This window comes from Empidonax traillii, unplaced genomic scaffold, assembly GCF_003031625.1.
Source record: "Empidonax traillii isolate 1590-97213 ecotype Southwest subspecies unplaced genomic scaffold, ASM303162v1 scaffold1015:size517714, whole genome shotgun sequence".
Taxonomy (NCBI): Eukaryota; Metazoa; Chordata; class Aves; order Passeriformes; family Tyrannidae; genus Empidonax; species Empidonax traillii.
In genome coordinates, this window is record NW_020956208.1 from 460,998 (window position 1) to 486,863 (window position 25,866).

Consider the following 25,866-nt stretch of genomic DNA (forward strand, 5'->3'; position numbering starts at 1 on the left):
TATTTATTTACCAAGTCTGCAGCGGGTAGATAAATTAAAACAGATACTGCATGTCTCTTCTCTGTTTCTGTCAGGCTTTCTCCGACCCCAGCCTGGATGCCAAGCACTGGCTGAGCCACTGGAGAGCCCTCTGGTGCCGGGGGTGTTCCTCCCGGATCCGCTGGACGATGGTGTTAATGGTCTCGAGCCGCACCCGCAGTTTCTCCTGCTGGTTCCTGCAGGCCTCTTCTGTGCAGCCCGAGGCCCGGTACTTCCCTTCCTTCAGTGCCTGCAGATGCTTCTGGTGCGCCTGGTGGGCCACAAGCTCCAACAGGTTCTGAAAAGCAACAGGGGGAAGGGCTGTGAGAGCAGGAAAGATGCACACAGGGAAGAGCCATGGCATCGGTGTGACTTGTGTCAGGTGCCATGGTGACCCTGTTTGACAAGGGAAGGACAGTGCTCTGAATTCCCCATCACAACAGCCAAACACCACCTCCATCCCGAGTGTTGTAGGGGTACAGACAACACAGAATTCCATAAATCAGAAAAATTCCCATGCCTACAAGCCAACCCTTGCCAGGACAGGGTTTCAAGACCTCGAGCTGGCTCTGAGTACCCAGCTGGCACACACAAAGGGTGGTATTTCCACAATACAAATGAGGTCCTTCAGGCTGATGTTTCCAGATGAACGCAGCCTCGCCCTGAGTACAATGGCAGCATCGACTGAGGGCCACTGTGAGCCCCCAGAACGTGCCCAGTGAACATGCTGCTAAAATTCAACACTGAGCACACCCGGTCCAGGTGGTGCTGGACAGAGCTGGCAGCAGCAGGAAGCAGCAGGCTCTGTTTGTCTCATGTGCTGCAAGGGAGCAGATGCACTCACCCAGCGCTTCTCGTTCTGGAGACATTCCATGTCCAAGTCGAGGCCATCAGCCGTGGCCTGGAGTTTGCACAATTCCTGCTTCTTCTCCGAGAAGCTGGCCCTGAGGGACTCTTGGGTGTTCTCCAGGTCCAGGATGGCTTGGTTGCAGTTAAAAATGTTCTAGCAAATGGAAGAGAAGGAAATGACAGACTCCATTTCTTTAGTTCAGCTGCATTCCCGACTATCCTCCCAGAACTCCTTTGCTGGGTTTTTTTTTATGAAGGTCCAAAGCCCTCCCCTGTGCCCTGTGCACGGCCACCCCTGTGCCCACTGCTGCTCATCACAAGGCCAACACCAGCTGCGTGAGCTCCTGCAGCCCTGCTTGCCTTGCTCACCTCCTGGGCTTCCCTGATCTTCCTCCTCAGCTCCTGTTTCCTCTGGTGGAAGTCATTCTTGGAGCTGTGTTTCTTATCCATCTTGCTCTGAGCCTCTCCCCGAATCGCTATCATCTCTCTGCGAGAAACAGACGCCTCCATTTCCCGAACCACCTTCTCCTGCTGCTTCAGCAGCTGCCCATAGCGGACCTGCCGTTTGCCAAGACACAAACCAGGCTCAAAATACGGAATGTTTACCAATGGCACCCAGGGAGGTCGTCTGGGAGGCACATCCCACCAACATAAACCAGATACACATCACACGTGAGGGCCTGCAAGCCAAATTTGGTCCAAATCCAAACCTGGTTTGCTGTGTGTGGATCTGGATTGTCAGCTTATCCACAGCAATATTCCAGATGTTGCTCTGGATCTCATTAGCAAGGGCAGAAGCAGGAAAGCAGAAGCATCCCGAGAATGAAGGGGCAGAGCTGCTCTGCCAGGAGAGGGAACACTTTCCTAACCGGTGATTACGGTGATGCAATATTTAGTAATTAACATTTCTTTGCTTATTAATTGGGGTCACAGAATCAGGTGGCAGATACTGCAATTTAAATAGATTTCTTGGGAGTATCCAGACTCTGCTGAGCCTGGCACAGGGAACTCACAGGGAATGCAGGGTGCGTGGGATGTTGGATGTGCTCAGTTCAGTCAAGTTGCAGGGCGTTAAGAGTCCCAGCCTGGACACTGGAGATGCCACTACTCCAGCCTGTTTCTCCTCTCCTGCCTCATGTTTCAGCCACTCCAAAGCTGAGTACATTGCGTGGCTGCCCCTCCTCAGCCCTCTTTCCCAGTGCCTTACTTGCATCCTACGAATCTCTGCTTTCATGGCTTGTATTTCACCTTGTTCTGACCCAGAACTCGTTGCTTCTTTCATTTCTTTTGCCAGCTGGATCTTCTTCTCCCACAGCAGGATCTGATGCCTTCAGAGAAGAAAGGAAAGGGAAAGCCTTTGTAACCCACAGGGAGGATGATCTCTGCGCACCAGCAGTAGCACATGCCCAAGGTAATTCTGAACACAGAGCTGGCAGAAATCAAGGATGTGCACATGGGACACGGAAAAGGGCAACACAGAGCAGAGTGAAACCTGATAGAAAGCTCCCCAACTCAGAAAATGGGGTGATGACTGCAAAAACAAGCGTGCCCAGACAGGCAGGAACTGCTGGACCCCAATGCCCAGTGTAGCACAACCACTCCGATTTACTGGCAGAGTCTTCCCATACAGACTGGTAGCATCCAGCCCACACATGATGGAAGTGTTAAACATCCTTCCAGCTTGTGTTGGTTCCAGAGACAACTAAAGCACCTTTCAGTTTCTGTGTTTCAAACATTCATTAAAGTCCTTTCCCCTTCTTCAGGAAGGACAGAAGCACATTTGCTCGTGCTGGGTCAGTTTGGTGACTGGAGGAGAACAGGAACATGGACACAGACACACAGGATTGTGGCACTCTCTGGTACCTACTCTGCTTCCACTATGCTGTTCAGGAGCCTTTCCTTCTCCTCAGTCAGTTGACTGTACTTCTCCTGCATCTCCAAGGATTCTTTTTCTGCTGCCTACATTTGGGAAGCACAAAACAATACAGTGTTGTCAGGCTGAGAAGGTTTTCCAGGATCACTACATGCCCCTGATCTGCACAGAAGGTTGAGACCTGGGAATGAGGTGTCAGGCCTTGGTACCTTGAGGGAGTGCACAAACTCGTTCTCTGTGATCATGTTGGCATGTTGCAGCTCCTCAAAGCTGCTGTTGTTCTTCCTGATCAACACGTTCAGCTTTACCAAGTCATTGGACATGTCCTTCATGTGCCGTTCGATGTCCTTCTGTTCATTTGTTTCCTGCTGAATTTCATCTATGGGTGAACAGAAAAAAATCTTAGAATTCCCCTGAGCACTGGGTTGAACACAGACAAGGTGTGACAAACTGCTATCAGGCAGAGCCACCCATGTCCCCCATGTCCAGCCAAAATGTTTTCCCACAAGCCCAAAAACCAAACAAGGTTTTGAAGGAGACTCCTGTGGAAAAGAGTTGGTTTTGGCCAAGGGGCATGCTGTCATTGCTGGTGACATTAACCTACCCACCACTTGCAAACTTTAGTTAAGAAGTGTGACAGGTGACACTGTCACTCAGGGTCCGACTGTGTCGGGACAGCAGGATCAATCCTGACAGGAATAACGACGTGCAAACAGCACAGGTGCCACGCTCAGCCCCAGTGCAGTGCCAGGGTTGTTGGCACTCCTGCTCACACATATCCAGAGGCAGGTCCAGCTTTTCCCACTCCCTTTTTCCTCCCCTCCCGGGTGAGCACCGCAAGAAGCGCCAGGGAGTGACATACTCTCCATGCGCACTTTCCTCTGCTGCATCACGGTGATCTGCTTCTTCAGCGCATCCAGGGAGCTGATCTGTTCCTCCCGCTCCCGGGTTAACTTGACCAGCTCCCTCTGCTCGTTGAGCCAGTACTTCTGCAGTGTCATCACCTCACAATTGCATTCTTCTATCTCCTTGGTCAGCTTGTTGATCTCAATTTCCAGTGGTCCCAGCTCTTGCCCCTGTATGAGGACAAAGTTTGGGATAAATCAGGCAGATGCTGCTGGAGCTTGTTTACAGCATCTGGACATTCCAAAGTCTGCAGATAGGACTCGTTTCCACATCGGTATCCACACAGGTCTTACATTGCCAGGGACAGATCTGGGAATCACCTGAATGGGGCCAACCATCAAAGAACTGAATTGTCTCTGCCCGCTCCACACTCCCCTCATCAGTGTTTGCAGATTTTCTAACAAGATCCTATTTACTCCCAGACTACTGATGGCATTCGACATTTTCATCAGTTGCAGACAACTCCCTGCAGGAATCTGTGCCAGGCACACCCTCATTTTATAATTCCCTTCACGTGCATCAAGAACTGTCTGACAAACATAAACACCTGCATTAACTAGTGCAGCTTTTAAATCACAGTGCAGGTGCCTGAAAGTTTGAACTACCCAACACTTACACAAGGTATGCTTATCAGGGACATCTGTGGTCACCACAAAGAATAAAATCAAAATTAGGAGTGAAACACAAAAGTACCTACCCCCTGCTGAGCAAGAAGCATCTCCAGCTTCTTGTTGTACAGGCAGATGACCCCTCCCTTCTTATCAGCCAGGACCCTGCACTTTGCAATCTCGCTTTCCTGGCAGCTGATCATATCAGTGATATTTTTTATTTCCTTGTCCACCTCACAGAGTGTGTTCTGGAGGACTGTCAGACTGCAGTTGGTATTAGTTGCATTCAGGATAATCTGGGCCACATCGTTCTCAACCTTGTAAAAATGCAGCTCCTGGGAATTTCAAGAGAGGAAACACATCACTGTCACCAACAGCCACTCGTTCAGTTGTAGTGCCACTTACTTACCCCAGCACAGGAATCAGGGGACTGAGATTCTAATCCCAGCTTTGAACTACAAGCTGTAACCTACTTACCCTCTGTGTACCTTTGTTTCTCCATCAGTTGACAGGTAATACAATATTTACCTCTGCCACACAGCTGTTGAGAAGCATTAAGGAGACTAAAAATCCCCAAAACCTTCGAGTGACCTCACCCATCCCTCCTGCAATTCCCCCCATTCTCGTGTGTCCAGTTACCTGGCTAACAGTGGCAGGACATCACTGCACTGCACCTTCTCCACCACAGCTGGCACACACATCCCTCACCTCACAACAGCCCCACAGCTCAGTGTGAGACATGCTGGGCTCAGTCTTCTGGTTTTATTACCTGTACCAGTTCTACACTCTCAGAGCAACTTATGCCTTAAAGACCTGTGGGTTAGGCTGGACTGTTCCCTGGAATCAAGAGCTGTCTGCATCCCATTCTGTGATGGAGTACAGAGGTAAAAGTTAATGTGGAGTATAGAAGTACCTCATATCCACTGTCTCTCTCCAGTACATAAGAACTGCTAATCCTTTATAGTAAATACTCCCAGGATTCACCCCTCTGCCCCATTTTCTAAGTGAAGAACTCTGTGTTTTTTCAGGCCTTTTTGGCCAAACTCTCTCTCATACATCAGAATCCTGCAATAACATCACAAGGAGAACCAGACTGGAGACAAACTCAGCAGTCCTTCAACTGCAGACCTGAAACCAGAATGAAGTCACTGACAAACCCCCAGGAGAACCACTGCTCTGGGGTTCCCTGCCCTGCCAAGGGAAGGGGTGCCATACCAGGTCGGTTTTTCTCCTCCGCAGTTTTGCAGCCATCTGTGAGAAGTGCTTTGCAGCTTGGCTGGATATCATCTGGTCCTGAAGCTTTGCCATGATTTCATTCTCCATCTGCTCTTTGGCGTAAGTTCTCTTCTGTATATCCTTCCTGATGGATGCCAACTCATCCAGGTGAGCAGCTTGGTCCTAAAAGGTTGGAAGACAGAGACAGGATCACTACAACTGTTTGAGGAAGGGTATTAAATTCAAATATTTCAAAGGATGCATCTTCCATGGACTCTCCTCACCATCTTGGTCCTGATAAGGGCCTGCTCTGTCTCATGGAGAACACGAGTGTAGGTGGCAGTTTCCAGCTTCAGGGCCTCCTGCTGCAGCAGGCACTGGGCAATCAGCTTCTTTGTCACGTTGGCATCATTCTGAGACCGGTTCAGGATGGTGACAAGCAACTCATTCTTCTCCTCCTCCTTCCTGATGGACTTTCCACAGCCGTGGATGTTCCCTTCTAGGGCACTGAGGTCACGTCTGTAGTTGCTAGAGAGGCAAATAGGATGGAAAATCATCACAGAGATTGGTGCTGAGCAGCCACCTACAAATTCCTCTTTTCAAACACGTTATTGCACCAACAACTGCCCGAGAAGGACGATCTTTGTAAGGGCTCAGCTGCTGGGACAGTGCAGAGTCAGCAGGAGATGAATGGAGACATTAAGATTTAAAAGGAGATGTAAGTAGGGAAATGGATTCCTTCTTTCAGTACTGTCCCACCCCCTATTCCTTCCAGGATGTCACCATATAAAAGCAGATTGTTTGTTCTCAGACAATCAGTCAAGCTTTAAGGCTCCAGAGCAAATAAACACTTCCTTTGGCAACCACGGGGAGGCTTTCCTGAAGATTTCTAAAGGCCTCACAAAACCCTGATAGTGAGAAATAAATCCTTCCTGACATCTAACTCTTTGGAGTGGGAGGTGTTGTAAAGGTGAGGGAGCTCTTTTAAAGGAATGAAATATGAACAGAAAAATTCTGAACAGCTTCAAGAGCTGAACCTGACAGGAGACACACTGCCCCTTCTGGAATCCCTCCTGCCCAAATCATCCGAGGTTTCCCCAGGGCCTGGTTTCAGACCATACCTCAGCAGCTCCTGAGTGGCAACATAGGCCTCATCCCTTTGCTTCATTCCAGCCAAGCTGCTGTTCCAGTGGTTTATCAACCTCTTTTTCTCCATGTTAATAGCCTGGACCTCCAGGCCAGCCTGGGGAACAGAGAGTTGGCAGACAGCATGAATCTACACTGCGTTGGAAAACCAAATTCATGTTACAGTGCAATTTATTTTCTTCTGTTTGTAATATGCTGAGCAGGAACAGCTTGAACTACTGTGGCTGGTTCATTGTCACAGCAGACCAGAGAGCACAGGTCTGCAAGAAAAAACTGCTGAGAAGGGGAGGAGGAAGTGATTTACAGGCAATTCTTAAGGACAAAGGAAAAGAAAAAAAGTCTTCATTCCTCCAAACAGGAACAAAACATGCAACTCTGGCCCGCATTGTACACACCACGTGAGGGCAGGTCAGAGGGGTTAGTCCGGCCAGAGGGAAATGTTAACCAGATAGGAAGAGCCCCCTCCTACCTCAGTGACTGCCTGCCGGGTCACTTTTGTGTCCTCTGCCTGGGCCACAAGCTGAGCTTCAAACAGAGCAATTTGTTCCTGGAGCTCGTAGGCTCTCCTTGTTAACTGGTCTAGGAGAAGGTCCTACGGAGTCAGAGCCAAAATGTTCAGGGTGAGTGATGTACTCATACAACTGTATCCTACATGAATAACATCAGCTAGAAAAAGTTAAATTGGCAACTGGATCAGATTTGATTCCTACTGCAACTTTCCCATTCACACACAAAGGACTCAAGATTGCAGCAGGGACAACTTGTAAGAGAATGAAACCTTTGCTGATTGTTATTATTCCAGTTGCAGCAGTAAATTGATAATTCAGCTCTGAAGCAGCATTCCCTCCTGTCAGCATGGATTACACTGTGCCACTTCTCCAGATGCTGCGAACTTTAACAACGTATATTCGAAAATCCTTTGTTAAAAACCTCCTAAACCCATTGTATTTTAACAGTTTGCATGGAATTCTGCACTGGTAATACCCAGTCTGTGTCCTGGAAGGCAGCAGAGGGAGCTCCAGCACCGACCAGCTCTGCTCATTCCCCAAGTTCACTTTCCATTGTGAAATTTGCTGTGACTCACAATAATTCTTGAGACCTGAACATATGATATTTCTTCACTAAATATCTTCCTTCCCCCACACCCCTCTTGCTTGACTGAAGAGTGATTTACTGTCCTAAGGCTTGCCCAATCCTCAGGGCAGTAAGTGCTGCTGTCTGGGGGGAGGCAGGGGTTCTTCTCCTTTTTAGAAAAGCCTCTGTGCTTTTTGGATTTTTTTTATTATTGGGGAAAAATATCCCCATGCATCTTCCATGACTCCATCACTCCAGCCTTCCTTCTGACAAGGCAGCACATCCTCCAAGGCTCACCACTAACTGTCACCTGTATTTATTTTTTTAAAGACAGTTTTACTTGGTACCTGTTTCTTCTTTTCCACCTCAGCCTGGAACTTCTCTGCCTCAGCCTTCTTTGCTGACCGTTTCATCAGTAAGATCTTGTGATGCATGTCCTGGTCCATGTTCTGCAGGTAGAAGAGCTGCAAGGCCAGGTTTTCAATCTGGGTCTGCATTGCAGAAACTGGGGCGGGGGGAGGAGGGCAAATAGTTACAGAGAAGTTTGTTTGTAGGATACACCTTAAACAGAGATAGAAGGGAAAGAAACTCAGAAGCTCCCAAAGCAAAACCTCTCACACACCAGCTACATCAGCCCTCCCCAGCGTAAGAATTTACATCAGCTTTGGAGTAAAGCTCCACAAGCAAAGCTAAAAATCCTGGTAAGCAATTCCTTGATTCCCAGCACACAGAATTCCGGGAGCATCTGTGAAACTTTCTGGTGAGCGCATTATTCCCGGTTAATTTTACCGTATCTTTCAATCCAAAAGAATTTCTCCACACAGCCCCAGAATTAGGAAACACTGCCAGCACTGCCTCAGCCACCTTTCTTGCGTTCATCCTCTGTGTTGTGGTGCGTGTCCTTGTAAGCATCCCTGAGGCCCTGCAGTTCCTCCTCCAGCTGCTGCCGCGCCGCGGCTGCCCGGGAATGGCGCTCGTAGCTCTTCCCCAGTTCCACCTGCAGCTGGGCCAGCTGCTGCTGGGCTCCATAGAGGACCACCCCGAGCTCTTCCCTCTGCACTTTGCTGTCCTCGGTTGCTGTCCTCTGCAGACACAAGAGGTGATGAGCTGTCCCACGGCAGCTCGGACAGCAGGGGCTGTGGGAAGGCAAAGGAGAGGCCGTGTACCAGCTCATGCAGGTCGAGGTTCACTTGTTCCATCTGCTTAGTGATGTAATTCTTCAGGGCAGCCTGGAATCTTCTCATCAGGGGCTGCAAAGAAGGATGGCATTCAGAAATTTTAACACACTTGTGTAAATAAATTACGAGGAAGCCTCGCTGCTACTCCCCCCATTAAATAAAACATCTCATTTCTGCCATAGACACCTGAGTTCTTATTTAGCTACACTTGCTGTAGCGAGCGAAAGGAGTTACATAGTGGGTATTTGGTGATGTCAAAAAGTGACTAGTGAGAATATTTGAAACACGTCAGAAGAGCTACCTCTGAGACCCCCCCACTCACTCCTGCTGCAAGGACTTCTCTGTCAGGGGCCTTGAGGAGCACCAGGTTTACCCACTGCCCTGCTCACTTCTGAACCTGCAGCTCTGGGGTTGGCACTGAAGGAGTCAACACTTTGGCAGAAGTGATTTTCAAACGTGCAGTTCAGCAAACAGCTGAACATTCACCACCACATTTTAGACAAGCAAAATCACCAAGTCCGCAAAGAACAACGACAAGATTTGAGGAGTTCTCACGTGTTCTGGATCCAGGACCATCAGTCTTGTTTCTTCTGCTGTTTCCTCACCACTTCTGCTTATTTCGTGTTCCTTGGATCCATGCTGCTGGAGTTCCTTTTCCCATCTTCGGTCACCATGCTCAGTAGGGAGTGAAATGGGGTCTCCCATGTTCCCTGGACCCCAACCCCCCCCGAAAAAAAAAAAAAGATAAGGAAATAGGATTAGATTTCATTGCATTGTGCCTCCAGTTGGATTAACAATGACCAGAGAGGGAGAAGAGGGTCAGGTGCTGCTGTGCTGATACCTGGCTCTGTGCCGGGGTCCGGCTCTGCTGCCGATGCTCCTGAGGGAAGGGAAGGAGCTCCTCTGCCTGGTACTGGCTGCTCCATGTCACCCTGTTCAGGAGGACAACTGTCACCCTCTACATTGTCCTACAAAGTCTCAGGAGATTTTTCCTGAAACATAAAATCCATCATCTGAAACGGCTTTTCCATCTACCTCTATTTACCCCTAAAAATGTGCTTATTTTTGTCACCATGAGACACGAGCGATGCAGACAAAGGATCAACAGGAGGGCCTGGCTCTAAAACCAGCACAGAGACAGTGGCAAAGCTGTGTCAGCCCTGATTTAAAAAAACACCTCACACGTACACAGCACAGCAACAGGACCTCTCTGGTTCTGTCAGAGCGAATGCACACGTTGTGCTTGACCCACAGGCTTCTCTCTGTTCCAGTCCTGGTTGGTTTTGTGTTTGCAGCAATAAAACTGCACCAGGAGAATGTGCAGCTGCAAACACTGCTCAGGCATTCTGGGAATCACAGAATCATCGAATGGTTTGGGTTGGAAGGGACCTTAAAGTCCATCTCATTCCACCCCTGCCATGAGCAGGGACACCTTCCACTATCCCAGATTGCTCCAAGCCCCGTCCAGCCTGGCCTTGGACACTTCCAGGGATGGGCAGCCACATTACCAATAAGATTATGTATATAATTATGGTGTCCCACTCCTGTCCGTGACCAGCTCTGTAACCCCACAGACCTCTCTTCGGGGAGAAATGACTCTTCTTGCTCCTCCAGAAGAACAGACTCTCCCTCTCCACTGTCATTCCCATTCTCTGCTTCCACGGCCTGGCACACAGCACAGGTGGAAAGCAGAACGGCAGATTATCATTTACATTTAATGTCAATGCTATGGTATTTTTTGCCATAGGGCACAGAAAGTTTAATTTAGAAGTTTAATCTCATTTGCAAAATCAGTCACCCAGCAAGCACTGACATAGCAAAGATCCCGACAAAAATCCTCCCGGTCTCTGTCGAGGTGGTACTGCCAGTGCCGGTCCCTATCCCTGTCCCTGTCCCTGTCCCGGTCCCTGTCCCGGTGCCGGTCCCGCCTCACCCTCGCCGGCTCCGCCATGTTCCCGTTACCAAGCGACGCGTCAACACCCGCTCACGTGACCGCCCGGGCCGCACCACCGCGGCCCGCGGGGGGGGAGGCCCGGGGGGCTCCGGGGCCGAACCATCCCCGGCGCGGGGGGCGGGCCGCGCTCGGTGCTGCCCGCGGGTCCCGGTCCGGGCGGTGCCGGTGTCGGTGTCGGTGCCGGTGTCAGTGCCGGTGCCGGGAGGTGCCGGCCCCGGGAAGTTCCTCCGCGCCCTCCCCGGCCGGGCAGCCCCGGGGCGGGCGGGGCGCTGGGCGGGCACGGCCCCTCGCAGGGCCGGGAGCGGCGGCGGCTCCGAGCCCGGCCGGGCCGGGCAGCGCCGGGAGCTCCCCGGGTTCGTCTGTGCCGGTAAAGCGGGGCCGGGCCGGGGGCGGTGGGAGGGGTGAGGGGGCCGGGGGACACTCAGCGCTGCCCCGGCACCCCCGGGGTCGGCACCTGGGCGGTGCATCCCGGCGTTATCCCGCTCTTTGTGCGCCCTCCCCGCCCCGCAGCCCCGCGCAGAGCGGCGGGAGCGGGCGGGATGATGCCCTGGGAGGGCTGCGACGATGCCCGAGGAAGGCTGGGATGATGCCCTGGGGACCGGGATGCTGCCCGGGAGGACGGGATGCTTCCCGTGGGGATTGCTGGAAAGCGAAATAGTTCTTAAACTTTATCTCCTGTTATTTCCGAGCGTATTTCTGTGGTTTCCTTCCTTTTACGGAGCTGGTCTTCTCGCAGGTGACCCCAGTACCGACCTGAGCTCTGTTACCAGCGGAGGAGGTGGAGGGGGGTCCCTTGGCAGTGGTTTGATGCGTGGCCTTGGGATGCTCCAGGCAGGGATTGCCAGGTGCTGGATTGCTCGCTGTGCTGCTGACACTCCGTAAAATAACTCTGCTGCTTCCTCTGGGAGATCTGTCTGTCTTTTGGATCTCAGGCTGGGAGCTTGACTTGCAGAAATGTTTTGTTCTTAGTTGCCACTCAGAATAGGAAGAAAAATGAAGGATCTTTTAAGAGAAAACAGTAGAAATGTGAAGACAGGACAACTCAGGGTAAGGATCTCAAACTTGGCTGCTTCTTTTGTTGAAGACGCTTTTTTGTAGGAGCTCACTCATGTCCTGATGATGACTGGGGTAAAAGTCTCTAAAAGCTTTTCTGTGTTGAATTTGGAGGATATCTGTGTTTGTTCTGAGTGTGTAGGTAGTGTGAAGTTGGAGAGCCGGGATGGGGCAGAGCAGGGCTGTCTCAGTCCATCAGGAAGGGAGGGAAGGGGACTGCCAGAGTGTCCGAGTGACAGAGACATGTGGTCTGATGTCTGTAATACCAAGAAAGACTTTTTAGTTCATCTTCCAAGTAGTTCATCCATTCTGCTGTGAATCCAGGCTCCTGGGGTTTTTAGATCCTGACATTCCGGGATCAAGTCCTGTGCGCGTTATCAGGCCTTGGCTCCAGGACGTTGGAAATAAAAGGCCATAAAAGTGTTACCTGTGGCACGAGCAGTGCAGATAAGGGACATGAAATGCTGGTTAATCTGGGATGGAGGGACATGTGGCACACAGAACTTCTGGGTGCTGCTGCAGGTGAGTTTGGTGCCAGGGTGGGGGGTGGTGAGTGTTTTGTTTGCTTTCTGCTGGCTTTCTGATGCCTGAGCAGGTGTGGCTGGGAGCAGCTGCAGGCTCTGGTAGAGCATTCATTCCCTTTTCCTTTTTATTTCTGAGTCACAGACTTGCAGAATTCAGTTCCCTCTGCTCTGTGCTCAGTGAGCTGCTTCTGCTCTGGCAGGGCAGCAATGAAGGACTTTTTGGTGACCTACATAATTCTCCCCATGAGATGGGATGACTTCAGATTGGCTCCCTACGGTAAATCTTCTGCCTTGATTTGGCTGGGTCCTCTTAACTGGCTCCAGCAAATAGCAAGGAGTTTGGAAAGCCCTTTTCTTTTTTATTCCCTAATGTTGATGTATTGCAATACAGAGGGAAGGTCGTACAAGAGCTCTCATGTATCTGTGGAGGAGTAGAGATCAAGTGGGTGACCAGCTGAGAGTGGCACAGAAAATCTACTCCAAGGGCTGGAAGGAAGCTGCGAGTCCTGACTCTGGGCCACCATACTCTGTCTCCAGTCACACTCTGTGACCTCTGCTTGAGAGCTCCAAACCCAGCCTTTGCTTTTCCCGAGAGGGTAAAGAGACAGGAACTTGTGCAGTGTCTGAGCCCCCTCACTGCAGTGGCTCTGCACTTCTTAAATATGTAAACTTAAATTTATTGGGGCAAAACAGAACAAGGGCCTGTTGCTCTTTGCTCGCCAAAGACATTTCGTGTTAAACTGTGGTGCTGCTGTTTGACAGCTCGTGTTTCTCCGCCGTGCCCAGACACGCTGCAAGTCTCACGTTTCACTTCCAGAGCCCCGTAGCTCGGCTTATGTTGCTTGTAAAGCTCTTGAAGTCTTGCCCAGCAAATGCGCCCTGGGAGCCACGAGCCTGCACGGAGGGCTCGGCCGTGGGACCTGTGGGCTGCAGGAGCACTGGGACACCTCTGCAGGCTGGACTCATCTGGGAGAGGAGCCTTGGTGCTGCGTGCTCCTGGTGCTGAGCTGGGGCTGTCAGCCCGTGCCAGAGCCCGGCACTGCCCTCCCCTGCCAGGATACGGGAATCCTGTGCAACCGGAGGCAGCAGCATTTGGTCCAGCAGCGCGTGCCAAGGTGAGGTGTGATCTGCCAAGGCAAACAGCGTTCTGCTGATGGGCTGGGAGGATGGGAAGGGCATCTCTGCGGGAGGCGAGCAGCCGGTGCCGTTCTGGAGGCTGCTGGCTGCAACTGGTCAGGCTCTTGGGAAGAGGCTCCCGGGGGATTTCAGGAGTTGGCTCCCCATCACTTTTTCACTCATGTAGCTGAGAAGTGCTGGCACTGCCTGGGAGAGCAGCCAGGGCTGTGTGAACAGACTCAGGAGCTGCAGCGAAGATTTTTAGTGGCAACAGTTGATGTGTGGGAGAAGAAAACGTGTGTGTGCTTAATAAATATTGGCACTCAGCAAGAGCTTATCGGCTAACTCAGTGCTTCAGCTTCTGGAGAGCTGGGCTGGCTCTGCCACACTGAGAAGAATCCCTTCAGATCGGTGGATAAATATGAAATTCATATGAAAAATGGGGTTTTTTTGAATGGTGCTGATTTACTGCTGCCTGAGCTGTGGGACAGTTCCTGCTGCCTTCCCAAGCTCACACAGGAGGCAGCAGCAGTACCTGCTCTCCCCACTTCCCAGGCCCACAGACTGTGTGCAGACATTGGCCCACACAGAAAAGGGCTGATAACAGAGCAAACCCTGCGGGTTCGGTGTCTTTGTTATTTGCTGGATTGTGTTGTATGAACTCCTGTCTTTTAGGAAGGAGAGGCACGTTCCTAAGCGGAGTTTCAGAGACTTTTGGGGTTGTACCAGTAGACCAGATGGCCTTCAGAGGTGCAGTCCATCACCTGGGCTTCGCTGGGACTGGCTGTGTATCTATTTCTGCAGTCTTTGAGACCCCAGTGATGGAAACGGCCCCTTGAGGTTGCCCTGTTCTGGTGCACCATTGTCCCTGCTACTAGAATGACAAAACTGGGGAGTCCTTGCCACAGTTCAACTGCCTTTCAACTTCTCCTGACCTCCACTGGCAGCTCTTCCATTCTTTGGCAGTGACAGTTCCCACGTGTGAAGACTTCTAATACATTTCCCTCACTTAAATCTTCCCTTGGCAGTCTCTTTCCATGGACCAGATCACTCTTGTCACCCTCCCTGAAACTGTCCAGTGACTTAAATCTATTTTTCTTTAATCCTGCAACCAAAACTTCACAGAATTGCCTGGCCTGCAGCAGTAGTGAAAGGACTGATTGATTTTGCTGGTGATATTTATGTACCCCAATGTGTTTGGTTGCTGTCTGCAGCACTGCAGTAGTCTCTGGTTTCTGATATGTAGCTCTTCTGCAAGACAAGTCCAACAGAGTAAATTTCTGAGCTGGCAGGACACTGTATTCCTCACCTTTTGTCCTTTTGTTTGGTTTCCCCCTCCCAGCCCGGTGTGCCTGTGTGTACCTGTAGCGCCGTCCACCTGCACATCCAGACAGTGCTGAAGCAACAGGTGTTCTGCAGGATCAAAGCAATGTTTCCCTTTAAATTCCTCCGGCGTTCCGGGCAGCAGCTTTTGATCTTTACGTGTTTCTTTGTTCTTTCTGTGCCAGGTAAAAGCTCATTAAATGGTGCCTCTGTTGGCAGAGGTGTCCTGCAGCTCCACCCGCCTTCCTGAGAGCCCCGGAGAGCTGCAGCAGGACATCACAGGGCTCTGGTTTCAATGTGCTTCTCCATCTCCTGCCCTTGGTAGGAGGAGCTGCCTCGTGTTTCCTGAGGAAGCATTCCCTGGCCAGCAGCAGCATCCAGCTGGTGCCACCTTCCCCCTGTGTGTGCACAGGTCTTTAGCGTCCTGATGAAATCGCTGACGTAGCTGAAGGTCTGGACAGCAGGGCTGGTTTCAGCATTGACAGCTGGGCACTCTGTGCTGCCTACCAAGTGTTGTGGTGACAGATGCCCCTGCTCAGGTGTGCTGGAGGCTCAGGTTGCTCCCCATCGCTGCTCCAGCCCCCTGACATTGTATGGAAATGGCCTGTTGTAACTCGCTGTGGGGAGGGAGCAGTTGCAGCAGAATTTACTGTCTGTTCTTGCAGGTTGCAATGAGGGGAAAGGTGATTTGTTCTTTAAATGTGGTTGAGCAAATGACTTTCTCCTTGGTGCAACCCAGCCTGAAACTGGGGTTAGGCAATGTGGAAAAGAACAAGCACAGAGCTCCACTGTGTTTGGATTTTGGGGCTGAGACAGGAGGATACGTGTTGTGTTTGGTGCTGGAAGGAGACAGGAGTGTGCAGGACTTGCAAGGTGATCCTCTTATCCTGAACACTTGCTGGTACAGAGCAGGGTTGAGGCTTCTCCATCCAGCCCCAGCAAAGACTGAAACGCCTGTGCTGTGATTCAAGCTGACAAATGTGGTGATTGCCAGTTAAACCAATAGTTTGTCCTTTAATGAAGGCTCTGTCAGTGACTTGGCATTCTCATTTGCAGTCTTCTGTATGTACCAATCTGTCAGAATCAGGACAGCCATTTCCCTTCCCTGCAGCCCTCACTCTGCTCTTAAGAAATGCCAGTTTCTGTTTGCCCTTTGTGCCTCCTCCCCACCTCAGCTGGCTGGAGATACCATCAAAACCAGGTTAAGGAAATGGAAGCTGTTCCATGTCTCAGGATGCTTGCCTTGGGCCATGAGTATTTCCTCAGGAGATGCCCCTGATAGTCCAGGTCAGGGCCTGTCTGTTTTATCTCTCTCTCTGGCTCTCCCTGGCCGTGCCCGTGGTGTGGGACTGGCCCCAAGGAACACCCTGGGCTGATCTCCCCACGTGCCACTCTGGCCCTGGAGCGTGGCCATGTGCGGGGTGTGCTAGGTCAGCCTGGCCTGTTCACAGCAAGGTGGGCCATGCAAACACAAAGGAACAAAAGCAGGTGTTTCCTCTCCTTGTGTGCTTTTGGCAGAGCAGAAACTGCCGTGGCTCTGGTGCTTCCCAGCTGGGGATGGCAGAGGGAGCCTGCGCTGCACCCAGGGGTGTCTGGGTGGCACGTGCTCTGCTGTTGTTAAATCAGTTCTAACACTGCTTTTCCCCCCTTGTTGGCAGATCTCCTGAATTGGCTGCTGACTAGAGCTGACAGATAATGGAAACATTTCCTTGGCGATGTCTCTGGGGCGACTCCTCCGACGTGCCTCGTCCAAAGCCTCCGACCTCCTGACCCTGAATCCCGGTGACGGTGGCAGCTCATCTTCTGTGCTTGATGGGGAGATTATCTACTCCAAGAACAATGTCTGTGTCCACCCCCCTGAGCTGCTCCAAGGCATCGGGGAGCACCATCCAGGTGATGGGGTGTTGCAGACACTGCCCACTCTCCTCTTCTCTCTCCTGGCAGGTGTTTCTATCAAATTCTATATCTTGGGCTCTGATGAATGAAGAGGTGCCAGTGAGGGCCAGGGCCAGACAGTCTTGTGGAAGACTAAGGAAAGCCATCCACAAGCTGAGCCATCAGCTGATCCATCTTCTTTTAGTAGGAAAATTGATTCTACCTTTCTTTTCTGGTCCGGCATGGATTTACCTGGTTTAATAAGTCCTTTTGTACTGCTGGACAGTTGTCCTTTGAGGACAGTAACTTCTGTTGCTCATTCCAGTCTGAATTGTTCAGGAAATCCAAGTATCCTCCTGTAACTGTCATTGCTGGAGTGGCCTCAGCAACCACTGGTAAAGGGAAGGGCAAGAAAACCTGATTGTGGCTGCGTGCACTGGAGTAAATGAAGATAAATCCTGCTCTGTCCCTTTTTTCTCATCTGCTCCTCCTGCACTCTTTCATGTTCTCATCAAAGAGCTGTGGCTCCTGGCTCAGCTTCACAAAACAAATTACTCTGTGAACATTGACCCTTGCTTCCCTTTATGTGTGGGTGACTCCTTTTTCCATTGGTTTTCCATGAAAATAGTAGCCCTTTAGCTACACTTAAGTAAATATTCTTGAGAAATCAATGTTCAGCTGTCACTTGAAATTGTTTAACTAAGAAACAGTAGAAGTTTTACATGTGACAACGTATTTCACAATTTACTCTTGATTAGTAATCCATCCAGGAAGTCCAAGTGTTTGCATGGCATTCCTCTGTCCACTTAGGCCAGAGGGAATTTAGACTGTTCAAAAGCCATATGCAGACTTGAAATGATTTGCAAATACTGAATAATACTGAGCAATCCACAATTTTCTCTTGGTAAATTCTAAGGGTTTGTTTCCCCCATGTGTAAGTGATGGTGAAGTGGGGGGAGTCTCAGGATGGGAGAGACCTTAAAGGTCATCTCATTCCACCCCACTGCCATGGGCAGGGACACCTTCCACTAGACCAGGTTGCTCAGAGCTCCATCCAACCTGGCCTTGGACACTTCCAGGGATGGGGAGACAGGGAAAGGGAAATGTCAGGGTTGTGCAGTTCCCGTAGAACAAATCTGCCTCACAACTGATTGCTCCTGTGCTCTCTCTCAGGCTACCTGTGCTTGTACATGGAGAAGGATGAGCTCCTGGGGACCACGCTGATCCTGGCCTGGGTGCCCAACTCCCGCATCCAGAGGCAGGATGAGGAAGCCCTGCGCTACATCACCCCCGAGAGCTCCCCTGTGCGCAAAGCCGCGCGGAAACGCGGCCGCCACGCTCAGGGCCTCGGCCTTGCCTTGCCCCCCGAGCACAGGGGGGCCCTGATCCTCAGGGGAGACGAGATCCTGGCCGTGCCACAGCCTGCCAGAGATGGGCCCCATGCCAGTCCCCCGTCCTCAGAGGGGGAGAGGCTGTCCCAGGGCTGCGCCCGCCGGTCCCCTCAGCCCCCCCGCAGCGACTCAGGGATCCTGTGCACGGGCGGCTCCCAGGAGGAGCAGAACAGGTCGGAGCTGTCGGTGGAGGGCACGGAGGAGGGGCTGGACTGCCGTGAGGACGAGGGCTCCTTGGAGCTGTCTGCTGATGATGTGAGCAGGGACAGCACTTTTGACTCTGATTCCGATGCCTTCTCCTCCCCCTTCTGCCTCTCTCCCATCAGTGAAGCCCTTGGGAAAAGCAGCAGTTCCGTGTTTCTGGACAGTGAAAGCAGGTGAGTGCATCCTTTCTCTAGTTTCTGGGTGAGCAGCTGGGTGCTGAGCTTGGAGATGCTGAAGGAGATTGTGAAACTTCACAGTGGCATCAAGCAGAATGTCTTGCTTCAGACTCCTGTGGAATTTACAGGAAACTGTTTGCCTGCCAGTTCTGCTTTTGCTCGGTGAACCCTGGCCCCAGACATCCAGGGCTCTCCATGTACAGTCTTTGGGATGAAGTGTCTTGGGCCCTGGAAGCAGCATTGCTAAATTAAACAGGTCCTTGGCCTAATTGGCTCTGCTGAGGAGCTGAGCTCATTGCTTCTCGTGCAGAGCCACATCAAAGAGCCCGTGTGACTTCCTGAGCTGGGGATGCCTCTCCAGACCCCTTCTTGACACGAAACCTGTGTGTGGCAGCTTGTTTTGCTGCTGTTCAGAACATGGTCCCACTTCAGACATAGAAATATTAATTCTTGTGTATCTAACCTGCATATTTTTGTCACTGCTTCTCAATGGCACCTGCAGGGTAAGAGGGCACCTTGGCAGAGGAATAACGCGCAGGAGGACGCCTGTGTAACTCACTGTTTTCATACCCAGTGGTTGTGGCTTTCTGATCTGTGCCCTGTTGGTGTATCACTCGTTCCCATCTCGGGGAGGACAGCTGTGTTCCTGAAGCACTCTGGGGCTGATTTTTAGGCTACAGCTCAATTTTGAAACTCCGCCTGAAATGAGGGGGAAGGAGTTCTCCTTTGTGCATGTCAGCAATGCACAGGCTGCACTGAGACCTGCCAATTGAAGCCATTTGGCCTCTTTATTTTGCAGGCTCTCAAGCCCAGAGAATGCCAGTAAGAACAAGGTTTGTGAGGAAATATTCTAATGGATTCAACTCTCTCTGGATATTTTAAAACCCCTCAGTGTGGTGATGTCAGACTTTGTATCAGCTTTGCATTCAAGATGTGCCCCAGCAGGATGCTGCTGATTAACTGTGAGCCAGGGGCTTTACTGGTCTGGAGCTCTGCAGCACCTGGGCAGTGGGTTGAGTGGTCATTGTCCCATCCCATTCCATCCCATCCCACCACAGCCTCCCCTCTGGCTCCTGAGGGGCTGTGGGCTGCCCAGAATGGGCCTTTGATTTCCTTACTGTGTGAACAACATCAGTTTGACAGCGTCTCTTTTAGCTTTCCAAATATGATTCCTGCCAGTCTTCTGTGGCAAGTATTCACAGTAGTGTAGAAGACTTTGGAAGCTACAGAAGTGTCATGAAGCACACCTTGGAAAAAGTCTATAGGGGTCTTTGAATGATTAAGTGTCATTCCTAAATGACTCTAATTATTGATTTCTAGCTTTTATGTCCCATTCAGGCTATGTTCTGGCACTGGGCTGGTGCTTGAGGATGACACTTTATTTGTCTGTGCTTTCAGAGAAGGTTGTGTTAGTTTAGAAATTTCTTGACCTTGACTTAAAAAAGAGAAACCCCCCAAATCCACTGCAACCAAAGCTTCTGTTTGCTTAAGGTGTATGAGATGATTCTTTTCCTTGAAGTGGCACTGGCAACCTGTATGTTTGACCCATCTCAGTCACTCTCAAAGAAGTGAAGTTTGGGGGATATTTAAGCTTTTTTTTTTTTTTTTTTTTTTTTTTTTTTTTTTTTTTTTTTTTTTTTTTTTTTTTTTTTTTTTTTTTTTTTTTTTTTTTTTTTTTTTTTTTTTTTTTTTTTTTTTTTTTTTTTTTTTTTTTTTTTTTTTTTTTTTTTTTTTTTTTAAATAAAGTATAATTAAAATGCCTCTGGGAACATTTTGGAGTTCCAACAGCAAGGTTCTTGTAGGAAAAATGTTGCTGTCTGTCAGTGTGCTTGTGGAAGCTGTGGCCTCAGCTGTGGCCCAGGTCCTTATCCCGCTGTAGTGGTTGGAAGTGGGAGGAGTGAGGGACATGTTCAGAATAATGTCCTGGCTGCTGAAAACCAGGAGACTGAGCTCATCCTGGGGGAATCCCAGTCCTGGCCTGGGCCACAGCTGTCCCAGGCATGCTGTGCTCTCAGAGAGCTTTGGCACCAGGAGCAGAGCTGGGGCACGGCCAATGGGTGAGAAGTATTGTGGTTTAACTGTTCTGCAACAGTTACGCTCTGAGCTGCAAATAGTGTCGGGAAAGGAAGGAAATACAGTTTATTGCATCTTCCCTGCCTTGTCTATGAATTCCTGCAGCCTTTCCCTGCCCTCTGCTGGCTTTCCTCGCTGCTGCTGGAGCCACAACAGCCCCAGCCAGGCAGAGCCGGCTCTGCACACGCAGCTCAGGGGCCTGGCTGGCTTTGATTTTTTTTCTTCCTTTTTTTTTAACTCCTGTGGTGCCAGTCTGAAGGCTCACACAGTGCATGTAACACTCATAATTGACAGCAAATAATAAAACAGATGTTTTGCTGTTTGGGACTTCAGACTTGAAAGGTTTTTGTTCAGTGTGTGCATTTTTTATGCCCGTTTATTCTTCCCCATAGAGCCCCCTTGCATGTTATCTGCAGGATCTTACAATCTGTTGAGTTGGAGATTCTGCATAGAATACTTTGTGAAAGTCTTGTCAAAAAGCATCTCTTATTTCCTGCATTCATCCCAGCATTGTGGAGGTGGGAGATGCTCTTTTAGAAGTCACTGCAAGCATGAAAACAGCTTCCTTGCTTCTTAAGGTTTTGTTTTGGTTTGGGTTTTTTTCTGCTGGCTGCTTCCCCTCTGAGCCGGAGTTGGAGTGGGAACAAAGTTTGTGCTGCTGGCAGATTGTTCCAGCTCTCTTCCCTCCCCACCTCCTGGTCCCCACCTCCTCCCTGCCAGGAGGAGCGACTGTTTCTGGTTGTTTGCCTCTGCACTGAGAGTACTTGCTAAGACAACTCTGCTCTTCCCCGTGGTTGCTGCAGAAGCCAAAGGAGTACGTTGTGTTTCATTCCAGCCAGCTCCCCATGTGATTAGAAATGGAGAAATGGGACACTATGGAGGAACTGGGACAGGTAGACTTGGGTCAGATGAGATCAGGGGCTCAGCGAGCTGCTTGCCAAAATTCCTGTGTGACCAGGAGTCACGAGTCCCGTCTGCCTCTCAGAGCATCCTCTGAGGAGGTGGCCTGGCCACCTGGGCAGAAGGGACCACAAAACACTGTGTGTGGACCAGGGATGGAGAGGAAGGAGGGAGGTGGGCTGGGGAGCCTTGGAGTTGCACAACGAGTCAGTCATTGTAAGTTCAACAACTGGCCTGGTAGAACATAAGGAAATAAAAACATATCTATTGTTTTTTTCCTCTTTGCTTCTCAGTTTGACAGGCTGCCAGGGATCCCATGTGGAGATCGATGCTCTCCTCCCATTTACACAATTCCTCAGGGTGGGAGCAATGGGAGTGTCCCAGTGTGCACACTCCTGCTTCTCTTTCTAGAGCAGCCTGGCATCAGTGCTGCAGGGTGTCCTCATCCCTCAGGGAAAGGTGGCCTTGCTCTCCCGGGGTCTGTGCCCTTCTTAACTTTGGGGGCCCCTTTCTGCCCACAACACATGGTTCCTGCAGGAGGTAGCTGGTGTGGGGATTGCCTGCATTGATGGCAGCTTTGCCAGGGACTGCGTTTCTGTAGGAAAGGAGGGATTCTGGAAATAAAATCGTTCCATTGTGTCCCTTCCCTCCCTGGTCACCGCTGTTAGCTGGCCGGCAGGAAACATTTGCCTCGCGCAGCTGCTCTGTGTGCTCAGCTCTGGCTTCCTCAGCTTCCATTTTCCCCATCAGTAAAGTGAAACTAAAAGGTTTTTGTTACATCCTGGCAAGCAAACAGCATCTGACCCGTCTGTAACGTCCGTCCAGCGATGGAGTTATTGAACTGGTCGTGACATCAGATCTATACAACTGGTTGTGGAAGCACTTAGTGCTCTGTAAGTGGGGTTTGGTTTGGGGGGGGGGTTGTGCCGTGCCAGAGTGATTCTTGGTTAACAGGAGTTTTCCCGAGTGATGGGTGCTCAGGCTGCTGAAGGCTTTTCACTTACTGATACCTGAGGAGCAACACAAAAGTGCTGAAGAGGAGAAATAAACGCTGGTATTGGTTCCTTCGCTAACTTCAGCTCGGGATGTTGATCAGTACAGTCAGAACTTGGACTGAGGAGCCTTGGTGGGGGAATTGTGTGAGTGGAGCTTGGGGCAACATCTGGCCAGAGGCTGGAGCTCCACTAGCAGCCCCGCAGGTGCTGGGACAGTGGCCAGCGGCGCTCCCACAGCTCTTGCTGTAAAAGGACAAGCGACGTGGTCGTGGATATCAATGCAAGGAGGAAATGTCTTTCATGAGACATTGATCATTTTAGCAGCCAGCAATACAAATAATGAAACATTTGCATAATGGAGCTGGACGATGGTGAGTTCTCATGTTCTTCAGCAGATGTGGATTCACACAGCAGATCCATCACAGACAGTCCAGGCAAAGTTCACAGCGCAGGGAAAAACTCCTTGGCATTGCAGTTGATGCAATTTTTATGGATGTGTTGCACATCCTGTTGTTAAACCTCTTCCCAGGAGCTCATCAGTAAATGAGCTGCTCCGGGGAGCGGAGGGCGGCAGGCGCGGCGGGAGCAGGTGGGAGCAGGGAATGGTGTTGCATCATGTTGTTTTGGCAGCTCACCTGAAGGGCTTAGAGCTGTTCCAACCTCTGCAGCAAAAACAGGAGGGAAAATTATGAGGGAAATGAGCTGAAATTAGTGTGAACTGGCAGGAGCCCTGGAGTCATCAAGAGATTGGGAATTCATGGCTGTTGTAACAGAAGTGATTATTGTAGAACCGGGGGAATTGCTCACAGACTTGAAAATCTCCTGTAACTTCTTGCAGCATCTCAGTTTTGATGATTTCAGCCTTGGGGATGAGCACAAGGGGTGCCTGGTCCAGGCTCCAATTCCCCAGGACTTGCCTGAACTGATGCCATTTATGATGTAAGACACCAAAGCTCCTAATTCCATTTGTACCCAAACCCATGCCCAGGAAAAAAATATCCCCAAATCTTTCTTCCATGAAAGGGATAGTCCTTTCTCCCTTCTGTCTGTGTCGTGGGGTCAGTGTAACCTCTCTCCAAGGCAGTAGTGGTCTGCACGGAGTCAGGTATTGGGCAGGGGAGCTGGGCTGAGCCATCAGCAGCCCCCTGTAATCAATTATAGTTGTTCCCCGCTGCAAAGCTGAGAAGGTTGGACAGATCCAAGAGATTGCAGAGGCATACGGCTCTATCTTGCTTTATATAAATATTTGAACAGCAAGAACATTAATTATAACAGGTTTGTTTCTTCCCTCCGTTGGTTCGCTGCCAGATTTCAGTGGAAGAATATAGTGACAGCTCACTCGGGATCGGGAATTGCGGCTCCGAGGGCCCGTGAAGCTCTTTATTTGGGATGTCAGGAGAGGGACCGACCGTGCCGAGAGCGGGCGATGCCCGAGAGGGCCGCGCAGCGGGAGCGATGGGGGCACAGGGCGGGACCCGCTCTCCCGCCGGGGTCCTGGGGCAGCGGGCGCGGTTGGGGAGTGCCGGGGGGGCAGACTCGGCCCCTGTCCCGGTCCCTGTCCCGGTCCCTGTCCCGGCCCAGAGAGGCGCTCCGGGCCGGGCCGCGACCGCGGGCCCTCAGCGCGCCGGGCGGCACCGCCAGGGGGCGCGCTCTGCCCCCTGTGGGATGGGCCGGGCCGGGCCGGACCGAGGGGACCGGCGGTGCCAGCCCGGCCTCGGGCGTGGAGCCCTCACACCGTGCCAGGTCTGCCTCGGGCATGGAGCCCTCACACCGTGCCAGGCCTGACCCCCCTCACACCATGCCAGCCCTGCCTCGGGCATGGAGCCCTCACACCGTGCCAGGCCTGACCCCCTCACACCATGCCAGCCCTGCCTCGGGCATGGAGCCCTCACACCGTGCCAGGCCTGACCCCCCTCACACCGTGCCAGGCCTGACCCCCCTCACACCATGCCAGCCCTGACCCCCTCACACCGTGCCAGGCCTGACCCCTCACACCGTGCCAGCCCTGACCCCCTCACACCGTGCCAGGGCCTGACCCCCTCACACCGTGCCAGGCCTGCCTCGGGCATGGAGCCCTCACACCATGCCAGGCCTGACCCCCTCACACCATGCCAGGCCTGACCCCTCACACCGTGCCAGCCCTGACCCCTCACACAGTGCCAGCCCTGACCCCCCCACACCGTGCCAGGCCTGGGGATCAGCCCCGGGCAGGGGGGAGTTCTGGGCTAGGTCATGTCCAGCCTCTCGCCCACCAGCACCCCCAAGTCCTCATCAGCAAGGCTGCTCCCTCCTTTTCCCTGGATATTCTTACATTTCTTCTGTTACTTATTTATACAATCACAACGCCCAGAAATCTGAATGGAGAGCAGAGATAAATGGCGCTGGCAGGTATCCACAGCTTTGTGAGGGAAGAATTGTGTTAACTGGATCAAAATAAAGAGCATGTCCCCTCCAAAGCACCACAGTATATGCAAACAAATCTGCACGGCCTCTGTCTCCTTGGCTCGGGCCTTGCAATTATCCCAGCATTAGGCATTTACAATAACTCTGGAACATGCTTTTAGGCAGCGCTCCTCTTTCCTCTCCCTTTTCTGCTACTTGAAGCAAGCTCTTCCCTTGGGAAATCCACATTGTCTTGTGGAAACAGTGAAATCCTCCCTGGGTGGTGCTGGCTCAACTCACGCTGGGGCAGCAGCAGAGTCCGGGGAGTTGGTTAACTTTGCCACTAAAACATCCCCCTGAAATTCCCAGTTCATTACTTAGAGCCAGGAATATAAGAACAAAGGTAATCTACAGGGCTTTCAAGGGAGCAGGGGTTTGAAGGCTTGATTGTAATTAGCATAATTAGGGGTGAATTTCATTTTTGCATGGGTAGAACTGAAAGCAAAAGAAGCAAAATAATCCATTGATTTAAAAAATTAAATAAACACTAGCAAGAAAGGTCCCCTTCTCCAGACTGGAATGGGCTGAAAAGCAAACATTCTTTTTCAGGCTTTGCTGAGAAATCACTTTTTCCATCTAAGGAATTTTTTTTAAAAGTGTTGCATTTCGATTGATTTATTAATGAGCAGAAACCCAGGCATGAGGTGCCCCTTCTCTACATGGATTGTAAAAATTCACCATTCAGCTTCTGGAATATTCTCCTCCCTTAAACTGAAGGTAACATTTGCATCCTTGAGCAGCGCCCGCTCGGCTCTAAGTGATTTGTTGGGTTTGGCTGCTCTCAACTGTGTGTGTCTTATTCATCAGCATCAAACTGCTCATTCTGCCCCTGCTCCCTCCCTGCAACAAGAAGTCACAGAGAAAAACTGAAAAAGCTCGTTTGGTTTTACCTGAGCAGCTACACCTGTGCAGAGGTGTCAGTTGTGAAAGTAGATCGATTGTCTGCTGGCTGGAGGTAGATATGTATCACATT

At 51.1% G+C, this 25,866-nt stretch overlaps 2 protein-coding genes across 6 annotated transcripts in view; one reads left to right on the forward strand and one right to left on the reverse strand.

The window, feature by feature from the left end:
* On the reverse strand, positions 1–11,982 carry CCDC40 (coiled-coil domain containing 40). 3 transcript variants are annotated; one of them, XM_027904178.1, is made up of 18 exons: positions 11,575–11,982; positions 9,709–9,799; positions 9,423–9,577; positions 8,856–8,939; positions 8,554–8,773; positions 8,037–8,194; positions 7,085–7,207; positions 6,591–6,712; positions 5,754–5,997; positions 5,470–5,652; positions 4,344–4,589; positions 3,603–3,816; positions 2,950–3,119; positions 2,735–2,826; positions 2,075–2,195; positions 1,237–1,425; positions 863–1,021; positions 1–316 (listed from the first exon to the last, which is right to left on the reverse strand). In XM_027904178.1, the coding sequence occupies exons 2-18, from the start codon at positions 9,791–9,793 to the stop codon at positions 71–73; spliced, it is 2,811 nt and encodes a 936-aa protein (XP_027759979.1). In that variant the 5' UTR covers positions 9,794–9,799; positions 11,575–11,982; the 3' UTR covers positions 1–70. The 3 variants fall into 3 exon arrangements, with proteins under 3 accessions (XP_027759979.1, XP_027759978.1, XP_027759980.1); XM_027904177.1 differs by lacking the exon at positions 11,575–11,982 and adding an exon at positions 10,801–10,896; XM_027904179.1 differs by lacking the exons at positions 9,709–9,799; positions 11,575–11,982 and having other exon boundaries at positions 9,354–9,436.
* TBC1D16 (TBC1 domain family member 16) overlaps positions 11,145–25,866 on the forward strand; it is a 27,853-nt gene continuing 13,131 nt past the window's right edge. For all 3 annotated transcript variants that reach the window (XM_027904181.1, XM_027904183.1, XM_027904182.1), the window contains exons 1-3: positions 11,145–11,188; positions 16,496–16,730; positions 17,886–18,480. In XM_027904181.1, the coding sequence (XP_027759982.1) occupies positions 16,553–16,730; positions 17,886–18,480 (773 nt within the window). In that variant the 5' untranslated portion in view covers positions 11,145–11,188; positions 16,496–16,552. The remainder of the gene's footprint in view (positions 11,189–16,495; positions 16,731–17,885; positions 18,481–25,866) is intronic.